We start from the raw sequence: 10803 nt of genomic DNA, 5'->3' as shown, positions 1-10803 counted from the left end.
GAAAAAGCCTGGAATGTTTTCATCAAAAACCTTCATTTCTTTTCGACTGAAGAAAGAAAGACATGGACATCTTGGATGACATGGGGGTGAGTAAATTATCAGCAAAAGTTTTTGTTAAAGTGAACTAATCCTTTAACGTTATCTTACTAGCTATTTATAACTTATAGAAAGAGTGCAACGTTATAAAGTTACATGTATTGCAAAATACAAGACAACATTCTGTAACGTGAATGTTATGTGCTGCTTATAAGTATACTCAAACTCAAAAAAGTAAGATTATTATGTTTGATATTACTGACAGGTAATTTGTCAAAGACAAAGAAGATATTCCAGTAATTGTTTCTTGGTTTTGTTTCCTAGTAAGTGTAAAATATAGGTAAAAGTTTACACCTTCATAAATTGATACAAACATATTTTTTTATAATTAAAAATTGTTTAAAATTACCATCACATTTACATAATAACACTAGATGAAGATGCTATAGCTTCATCTTTTAATCTGTATTCTTTTATATCTCAATTTGTATAATTATTATTAATAGTAGTTGTACTAATATCAGTATTTCTTTTTTTGACACTTTTTGGTTGTATTGTGTTAGAGTAATCATCAGAATAACGTAGGCTACTTTAAATTTACAAATAAAAACGAATCAGGCAACTTCAAAGACAGCCTGGTGCTTACCAGCCAGAGCAAAGAAGGCCCTTCATGGGTCCTGGCGTTGCTTAGAAACGTGTTGTTGTCGTGCATGTTCACAGTGAATTTTCTGAAACCAAACCGAGATTTTTCATCACAAAATAGCGATGCTTTCTCATCTATAATCCAGCCGTGAATGCTAAGAAATTTACGACGATTCCTAAATATATCCGCCGAAGATTATAAAACAATATTCTACCGTAAATATGTATTTAGCGTAGTTAGTTAACGTTAGATGGCTTGGGTAACAATCAAGCTAATCTGACAATTAACGTTAACGTTAGTCAGCTAACGTTAGCCAAAGCAATAACACTGTCGGGTTCTGTTTGGGAATTAACCATTTGCGGTTTGTTTTACGAATCATTGTTTGAAAAGATTAACTTAACGATATTCATAGAGTTAGAAAGCGTGTGATGGAGTAAAGCAGTGCCGTGTTTCAGCCGTGTGGTCAGCTGTTTACTAACTTAATCCCGCTTTATTAAGAGGCTCAGAGTTTAAACTCCTGCTGTTGCTTCTCTAGTCTCGCAATGGACGCAGGAGGCATTTCTGATCTGGACCTGGAGAAATATGACGCTGATGAGCAAGTCAAGATCATCTGCCTCGGAGACAGCGCTGTGGGCAAATCCAAGTAATTTATGCTTAATGTGTTACTGACACTAATGGAGTTGCTGTGTTATTGCTTTCATTTAGTGACATAGCTTTTGCATTTTTTCTAATGGTTTTCATATCTTTTCAGGCTTATGGAGAGATTCCTTATGGATGGATAGTATCCTTTGACATCATTATATGTGTGTATATACACAGTATATGTATCTACTGTATGTATGTTTGAATGTGTGCATGTGAGTTTGTATCATCTCCAAGATCTGCGTGATCTCTCTCTCTGAATGTGAGTGTATAGTTCATTCTCAAAGTTGACAGGTTCTTAATGAAATGAATCAGTCGGCCTCAGCAGCTGTCCACCTACGCTTTGACTCTGTACAAATACACCACAAACATCAATGGACAAACTATACTGGTTGGTAAGTTTGGCATCAAAAACAGTATTATTTTAGTAATCAAAAATGGAGCAATCTGCTGTATTTTATTATTGAGACATTGCACATTTTTGCAAATAATTTACCTTTTTGATGAAGTTTCATACACTTGTCTTATAAAGAATTAGAGCTGCACGATTCTGGATAAAGTAAGGGTTCGTACACGACAATGATGTTCTAAAAGCGGAGACGTTTTTCCTTTGTGTTTATCGCGTTCTGACAACAACGTTGTCAAAATGATCTCCATTCACACAGATCCGCGCCAAACGATAAAAACGCTGTGTTATGCATGTCAGGCCAGTAGTTGGCAATGGCAATGTCACTTTAAACACTACCCACCTGTAGATTGAACACGTTATACGCATGTACATGCCATCAACGTTTTCACTAATTCACGTTTTTGTAGTTTACACAGTCATGGCATAGCTTTGAACCCCGTTTACAAAAGGTTGCATTTTCAGGCCCCCAAAACGCCGTTGTCGTGTAGCCTACATGAATGGCAAAAAGGCATAAAAAGTTTTCAGTTTTTATTAGAAAACGCTATCGTGTCATAGTTGTTTAAAATATAGATAACAATATGATTCTGAATAGAAAAATAAACAAAATAACATGTAATTTACTAGAGATTCTGAGAAAATGTTAATTGCTGCAGTCTCTTAAAAATGTTTAATTAATTTGAATGACTAATAAAAAAAAAATTGGTTTGAATTAATGATTCAAGGTCAAATACATTTGTCACCACCTTCTCGTGAAATGGTGTAATTGATCCAATCCTTTTTTTGAAATCAAATAAGGTGATTTACTCCATTTTCATCGCTACCGTGTACACATCTGTGTTTATATCCGAACTATGAACTTTTATCCCAGTACTTTTGTGATCATTTGAATTATAGTAACATAAATAATGATACTGTGTGGTTGAAAAGACTGTTTGTGAAGGTGTTTTACACCTAGACAACTGGGAACTATACCATGGAACCGGTTTTAGGTGGCTAGCCAGGTATGTTTCAGTTTAGTTTGTGCCACCCTTGGGTTTTAGGCGCCATGAAAGTTGTTTGGCTTTTAGTTGTTTGATTTTTAGTGGCGCTTCGGGGCAGATTGATAATGTTCTCGGTAAGAGATCTTAAACTAAAATTGTACCAATCAGCTGTGAGCAAAGTGACACATGTCTGTCTTAACTATAATGATTAATTGTGTGTGTGATTGGTCCAGATTCTACACATGTTTCAAGGCTGAAAGGTAATTTGTGCAAGACAAAGAAGATATTCCAGCTATTGTTTCTTGGTTTTGTTTCCTAGTAAGGGTAAAATTTAGGTCAAAGTTTACACCTTCAGAAATTAATAATAAAAAAAAGATGTATATATATATATATATATATATATAATTAAATATGGTTTAAGATTATTATCACATCTATATAATAACATTAGATGAAGATGCTATTGCTTCATCTTCTAATGTATTCTTTTATATCTATTGGCTATTCGCTACTGATGTCACATTTTCATGTGTATGCGCTTTATGAACTCAGGATCAAAGAGAAAGTTGATCAGTTTCATGGTACCAACAAAGCCTGATTGGATTGGATTGGTTTTGGAGATCTGAATGTTCGCTGTGATTTAGGAAAAAGATTGTGTTTGTGTTTGAATCGAGATTGAGATCTTTTAACGATTAATCATGCAGCTTTATAATACAAGGGGTTTTAGTTTAGTTTTCATGTCAGATGAGCAGTCATGCCTTTGTGTATCCAACCTGAGCACTTATGCACTTGTTTAACTTCACCACAGATTTCTGGGATACTGCAGGGCAAGAACGTTTTCGAAGCATGCACCCATCTTACTACCATAAATCTCATGCCTGTATCATGGTAAGAGGAGAGACGGTCACAAAACACTGTATTTTAGTTCATCTTATTTATATACTATTATGGTATTTATTAAAGGGGTCCTGTTATGCTTTTCCACTTTTTCAACTTTAGTTCGTGTGTAATGTTGCTGGTTGAGCATAAAAAGATCTGCAATATTACAAAGCTCAAAGTCCACTCCAAAGGGAGATATTTTATGTAACAGAATCTTCAAGACACCTTTTCAAGAACCACAAAGAACTTTGTGGCTACAATGCGATTTTTCCGGATCTGATGAAGTCACAATATTACTCATTTAAATAATTCCCGCCCACGGAATACGGAATACGCTGAGCTGCATTAGATAAGACGGTGTTGTTGCTTTCAAAGAGACACACTTTTTTTCCACGTTTCCAAAACTCATTTATTTGACCTTTCTAAGGCTGATGAACTCAAAGTGGTTCACTTATTTTAAACACTGTTCCTGAACATTATAACCCCAACGTTTATCTGTGCTCTGCACATTTGATGGAGAACAGCTTGTCATCTGTTGCTTTTATAAGCTCTCGCTTTTGTAAGACGGTTCACCGCGCTTTAGGGAAATAAACCATGGTTTTGTGATCGATTACTGTTTGTATTACCTTAGTTTTCAGACAAATATCACGATTAAATAGTGGATAACATTGTATCTATAATGTATATTAAGAAAATTACAAAAAAACATACCACTCTGAAATGTCCTGTGAAATCCGTGCTTTCAAAGTCTGTGCATGAAATCTGTTCTGCATGATCCTCTTGTTCGTTTACATTGTCAGAGTCTGAATCAGGCTTGAATTGGTTTGAAATTTACACCATCCTTAATATTTACAATAGAGAAGAACTCCGTTATGGAGTGGCGAGACGCTAAGTGCTGCCAATCTCAACACACTAGGCCAGCTAACCAATCACAGCACATTTCGTATTTTGGAAAGAGGGGCTTCATTGAAATCAACGTGTTCGAGCCAGACTGGGGAGAGAGATGCTGTAATAATGTAAAGTATGTGAAAAATGATGCGTTTTTTGAACAATCAAGTATGAAAACATTCTAGTAGACCCCAAAAACTAAATCAAGACTTCGTTAAATGGCATAATAGGACCCCTTTAATGTTTTGAATTAGGTTTTATTTTCTATATTTAAAATTTTAGTCATTTTTTTGTGACCTTTGTCATTTGTTTTTTAAATATTTCTATTTAGATTTAATGTATTTGTTGTTCAGTTAAAAATGATTATAGTAATTTAACCTATAATTATTTTATTTCAGTTAGTGACAAGGCAACATTTCTCATTTAAGGTTTTTAAAAAAAAATCTAATTTGTATGTTTTTGACTTCATTTCAATTAAACGAAATGCTTTTTAATAGGTAAAAAATAAACAAAAAATAACTAGCCTGAAATGACACATGAATCAACAAAAATTAATCTTTATTTGTATGCTGCTGTAGTTGCAGATGAATGTCCATTTAACAAAACACACACACACACGCACTCACACACTCACACACACACACACACACACACACACACACACACACACACACACACACACACACACACACACACACACACACACACACACACACACACACACACACACACACACACACACACACAGGCACACACTTCCACTTTAAAAAAAATATATATATATTAGTGTGTGAAAAATATGTTGTGGCTTTTTGTAACTGAAAACTATTTTGAATGCTTTTCATAAACAGTATATCTCAAAAAAGCTTTCAGAATTAATCCAATTGCTTTTGTCAGGTGTTTGATGTCCAGAGGAAAATCACATATAAGAACCTCCCAAATTGGTACAAAGAACTCCGAGAGTACCGGCCTGAGATTCCATGTCTGGTAGTCGCTAACAAGATAGATGGTACATTTCATATGTCCTTTGTGAGATTACATTTAAGAGCATTATTACTCAGAGTTAGTCTTTGCATGTCTCCAATCTTTGTTCTTTTATGTGTTCTGCTGTTTCAAAGCTGACATGAAGGTGACCCAGAAGAGTTTCAACTTTGCTAAGAAACAAGGTCTGCCCTTCTACTTTGTATCTGCTGCTGATGGGACCAATGTGGTGAAGGTAAGAATGGAAAACAGAGCATCCAAACAGACAGATCAACAGGGATCAGGGGAGCATTCAGTAAAAAAAAAGCTGCTATAGCATACTGAACTCACACAATTTTCAAAGTAGATGTCACAGTCCCTATTGTTTTGCTGGGATGAAATTGTATGCATCTTATAATAGAAATTATTCTATTATTACATTTGTAATTTTGCTGTAATTTTCATATAAACTAAAAGACAGCCAGTGGAACATAACCTTGAGTGCACCTTTACATTTTATTTTAATTGATAATACATGTAGTTTTGAAAAGAATAAGCACTTAATTGTATAATTTTTGACTTGCAGATGCATTTGTGGAATCATTTTATTTAGCTATGTGCCTTTTTAGACCTGGTCACTTCATGCGTGTTTACTGATCGGATAGCTTTCTGATTTGTTAAAACGGTTCCATTTACACTTGGCCACATAAATGTGTCTCCGCAAAAAATATATAAAATCCAACCTTCAATTCCCATGCTAAATACAAATTTAACAGAGTTCAAGTCAAAATAAGCAACAGATATTAGCTGCATTTTATTTATCATCAGCTAATATCGAGAGAGAGAGACAGACAGAAAGACAGAAGCACTGCTATGATCATTTAGTCTCACTACTTTTAATGAAGATGATTGTGTGTTGAGTGTCTGGGACTTTTAGTTTTATTTGTGGCAGTTTGTGCGTTGGCTTGCTGAAGAGATACTCCGCTACTCATCTGCGGTGATACGTGTTGCTGTAGCGTTGTCATATCTGGCTATAACATGTCATATAGCCTATAACACGCTCTCACACATTTATATTTTAACATTTTGCTTATTAAAGTTTACATACTAGTTTACATATGTATGTGGTTTCAAAAACCAGATGCATTTACACTTGTCCAGTTTAGTGATTGGATTTAAATCCGTCTTGAAAGCATTTTGGAGGGCATTTACACCTGGCTTTTGCTCGATCGGACAGCTATCTGATCAGAAAAAACACATGAAGTGACCAGGTGTGAAAGGCCCTATGTGTTCTAGGGTTAAAGGGAAGTCCTTGGTCCTGCTGTGTGAAGTTCTAATGTTCTGGGAATGTTCCACAGGTGTTTAAAGATGCCATTCAGATGGCTCTGTCCTACAAGAAGAACTCCAACGACTTTATGGATGAAGTTATGAGGGAGTTAGAGGTGTGTGTGTGTTTGAATAATACTCTCTTCATGATGATGCAATTTACTGATTTTGTTCATGTTATTTTGAAGAACTTTGATTTAGAGAGTAAAGAAGAAACATCTGATAAAGAAGAGGAGACGCGAGAGGGAAAACCAGACTCCGCATGACCACGTCAGATTCTTCATCCTCTTCTTTTCTCATTCTCCGCTGCTTCTGGAGTTCCTTAAATCATGGCTGTCCTCTCACTGTCCTGAGCATCAGAGAGAACTCTACCTCACTCCACTGATAGTGTGTCTCTTCTTGAACCGCTAACAGAAATAAATTATGATTCTGTGAATGTACAGGTGGCATTATCCGATGATCAACACCAATTGAATCACAGTTCTGAACTGCTGAGCTAATTTGATACAAATTGTGCAGCATGCAGATTTAGCAAAAAACCTTTTAGTAATCTACATAGACTCTTTATGGAATATGAAGCTTTGTCTGTGCCGAATGTAATATAAATATATACATTGCTTGTTATTTTTTTTCAGCTGGAATATATATATATATATATAGTCCTTCAGCTGAAATTTTAGGTGAAATATTTATAATCTTTTTTTTTTAAGTGTAATATTTTACAACAAAAGCACACTTTGTGTAACAATTTGTGATGCTCATCAGAATGAATAAAGTAGTTGATCTTTGAATAAGGGTAGCTGATTATACAAAATGAAGTATTTAATAAATACATGAAGTTTTAACTGCAGTTTTTAGGTTTCATCATGTAAAACTAGTACACTTAAAACTGCAGGACTGTTTGAACTGCAAAGAGTTAAGGGATTTAAATTGTGAAAACGTCAAAATGGCTATCAGTTACACACCTGAAATATACTCATTCCCCTATACATTTATATTTTTTAACATAAAATCTTGATGGAATAAAGTTGATATCCATTTTATTTGCCAACTAAAGAGTTTTTTAAAAATATATATATTAAAGAAATGTGTTGCAAGCATATCTGAGAGAAGGATAAAATCTTTTTGGGAATTAATGAGAAGACAGCCATGATGAAAACTCAAGCATATGAATGTGTTTGTGTGGATGTGACAGTCAGGGCAAAGAAGAGAGCTGAGACTGCTCTGAATGCTCACTGATGTTTACACACTGTCAAATTACAGTCAATCGCTATTGACTTTTGTCTTGAGGATGAATGGCAGATTATAGCACAAATTCCCTTTGTTAGGAGTTTGGCTGACAGGCAATCTGACCAATCATAACGCCAAATCCACCATTTTGTTAGACAAACAAACCAGACAGAGTTAGTAGATTAACATCGGTGGATTCGAACTTAAACAATTGTGTGTATTGACTCCTTACCGTGGATGAAACAACATATGCCTTCTGATGTTCATTCATGTTTATTTCATGCTATAACTAATAGGAAGAGATTTTTGGTTCACGTGCCACTTGAACTGAGGCGCTACAGCGATCTGTCACAACACAGAGCCATAACACAGTATTTTATAGTTTGATTTAAAAAAAATAAGACAAAATTTGAAAGGACATTTCATAAAGAAGTAACTTGTCTGTCGGCGCACTGTCAGAGTCCTCTTTGCCCCGCGATATATTTCTCAAGTAAAGCATTTGGACGTTTACTGGGGCTCTTTTAAATGTTAATGACCCTCGGCGAAGACCCGCCCCCCTTAGTTACTGTCGCTATGTCCGACAAGCTACGCCGCTCTCACGCACACACCATGTTCTCACGCAGTGAAAAATACATTGCGGATCAGAGAGGAGAGTGACAATACGCTGACAGACAGGACAGGCCAGGTTACTTTTCGGTTACTTTTGATATTAAACATATTAAACAAAGTCTCACCTTTCAAATTTGGTCACTTTTAAAAAGAAATTTAAACAATAAATAACGTTTGTGGCTCTTTAATGTGTCGTGCCAGAGCACGACAGCCTCAGTTAAAGCTGCTCGTGAACCAAACATCTCTTCCTTTAAGTTCATTTATAGCATCAAATAAACATGAATGAACATAAGAAGGAATGTTGTTTTAACCGCGGAAAGGCGTCAGTATATTCAGTTTTTCAAGTTCAAATCCTCCCATGTTAATCTACTAACTCTCCTGACTGCTTTGTCGGACAAAATGGCGGATGGTGAAGTATGATTGGTCAGATCACCTGTCAATCAAGCTCCCTGCGAAGGGTCAATTAGGTGACGTTCACAAGACTGAGATCTAAAACAATTCAGCTACGCTGGAAGAGATTTGGAAGAGAGTTGTGTGCATGTTTTTTGTGCATACGTTCGTACTCTGAATCACACGTACGCACATTTGAGAAACGTTCATAAAATCAAATGTAGGACGGTTTCTACGCAACATTTTATAAATGAGGCCCAGGGTCTTTGTGAAGGGTCAATTGGGCATCTCAAAGAGGGTGAAATGGACATGCAGGCAAAGTGTAAAGCATTCATGTGTCATGTCCACATGCAGCTGTTTGATAATCTGTCCAACAAGACTATAGATAGTTCCGGAGTGATTCTGTCAATTATGTCTGTCATGTTCAGGGCCTAAAACTAGTTATTTGCCACAAATGATGGCCGGTGACTTAAGAAAATTTAGTGGCCATAAATGTTTTTTACCGGCCATTTTTGACAGCGATGCCATAGAAAAATACAGAGCTACCAAAAAAATAGTTCAATCACAAAATTCTAAAGATATCTGTGCGCTCCTTTCTCTACTGTTTACGTTCACTCAAGACATAGCTGAATGTGTTTACTAGGATGCTCGCCAAGACGGGCACATTTTTTTTTACATAATTATCTGTGAATTTGTCCGTTAAAGCACAAGACGACGTGAAAGAGAGTTCAATTCAGTATTTTCGCACTGTCTGAGACGCAGCTTTCTGTGCTCACGCTTTCGAAGAGCACACAAAACTTCTCACTGTGCACAAGTAAGTTCCCTAGCGCTTGAATATTTAAATTGGCAAGGCTTAAACTTTCGTGACGATGCAGCTCTGACCCGTCAACTGTCCAGAGTGTTGTTCATGTTTTTTCACGTTTATTGTCTTGCAACATTGCATGGTTAGAATTCATAAACATTTTACCAACTGGCGATTAACATGGTTTCAAATACTCACCAACACCGATTGTTACGTGCATTTGCCGCTTGGCAAGTGTTAATTTTAGGCCCTGGTCATGTTGCAACTTGCAACCAAATCAAAACACACCATCCATCTCCACTTTGATTTTTTAATTTTAAATAATTTGTAATAATACTAGTACATTCTCTACTGAAAGCAATTTATGCTGATTTAAAAAAAAAAATGTGCTTGGACATAATGTTTGTCTTTACTGGACTGCAGTTGTTTTCCCACCTTACAGTGAGTGGAGATGCTTCAAAAAAGAAAAAAGTCCTAAAAATAGATAATTTCGTCAATTCTCTTTATTCTTTTATGACCCAAATGTTTCTTAATGCGTTTCCTCCTCAGATATTAGAAATAATAATTATTATTGTGAAGTGTAGTTATTCTTATTGCACAAACTGTGAAGGAATTTGTAGATTATTGCTTTTGGTCTGAGTATTTTTGTGATGTTTTGCACAAATGCTTTATACATCAAATATACATCCATGTTGGTGAATTTAAATAGATCCTGCTTTGTACTGCACATCTGAACTGGATACAACCTGTATGTCATTAGAAAAATGTTCTTATTTCTGAAGACTCAGGTGTTTTTTTTATGTACTCTCATTTTCTTCTGTGAGCAGAATGTGGTTCAAATGAAAAATAAAAACAAGCAAGATCCTAAATGGCATTATTCAGCAATTAACTATTAGCACTTAATTCATTTGAATCAATCAATTGACATTATGACATCTAGCATCTAACATCAATGCATGAAAAGTAAGTGGTTTTAATATCAAACATCAACCATTCCTAGACTTACCAA

General features: G+C 35.5%; 1 protein-coding gene across 1 annotated transcript; it reads left to right on the top strand.

Annotated features, from left to right (window-relative positions):
* Positions 1–708: 708 nt before the first annotated feature.
* Positions 709–10663, top strand: rabl2 (RAB, member of RAS oncogene family-like 2). Its single transcript, XM_077193728.1, has 8 exons — positions 709–1322; positions 1431–1460; positions 1637–1716; positions 3519–3598; positions 5375–5486; positions 5596–5693; positions 6796–6879; positions 6952–10663. The coding sequence occupies exons 1-8, from the start codon at positions 1222–1224 to the stop codon at positions 7027–7029; spliced, it is 663 nt and encodes a 220-aa protein (XP_077049843.1). The 5' UTR covers positions 709–1221; the 3' UTR covers positions 7030–10663.
* The last annotated feature ends 140 nt before the right edge of the window (positions 10664–10803 follow it).

The sequence above is a fragment of the Siphateles boraxobius genome, unplaced genomic scaffold, assembly GCF_051911475.1.
Source record: "Siphateles boraxobius isolate OS27281-9 unplaced genomic scaffold, OSU_SipBor_1 31, whole genome shotgun sequence".
In the NCBI taxonomy this organism is placed as follows: Eukaryota; Metazoa; Chordata; class Actinopteri; order Cypriniformes; family Leuciscidae; genus Siphateles; species Siphateles boraxobius.
Note: the sequence above shows the minus strand (reverse complement) of the source record. Positions and strands in the feature narration are given on the sequence as shown.

Bases quoted from the DNA above. Each gene is read 5' to 3' on its own strand.
- rabl2 (XM_077193728.1), top strand. From the start codon at position 1,222: ATGGACGCAGGAGGCATTTCTGATCTGGACCTGGAGAAATATGACGCT. The intron at 1,323-1,430 runs GTAATTTATGCT...ATATCTTTTCAG, and splicing joins AGCGCTGTGGGCAAATCCAA to GCTTATGGAGAGATTCCTTA. The intron at 1,461-1,636 runs GTATCCTTTGAC...GAAATGAATCAG, and splicing joins AGATTCCTTATGGATGGATA to TCGGCCTCAGCAGCTGTCCA.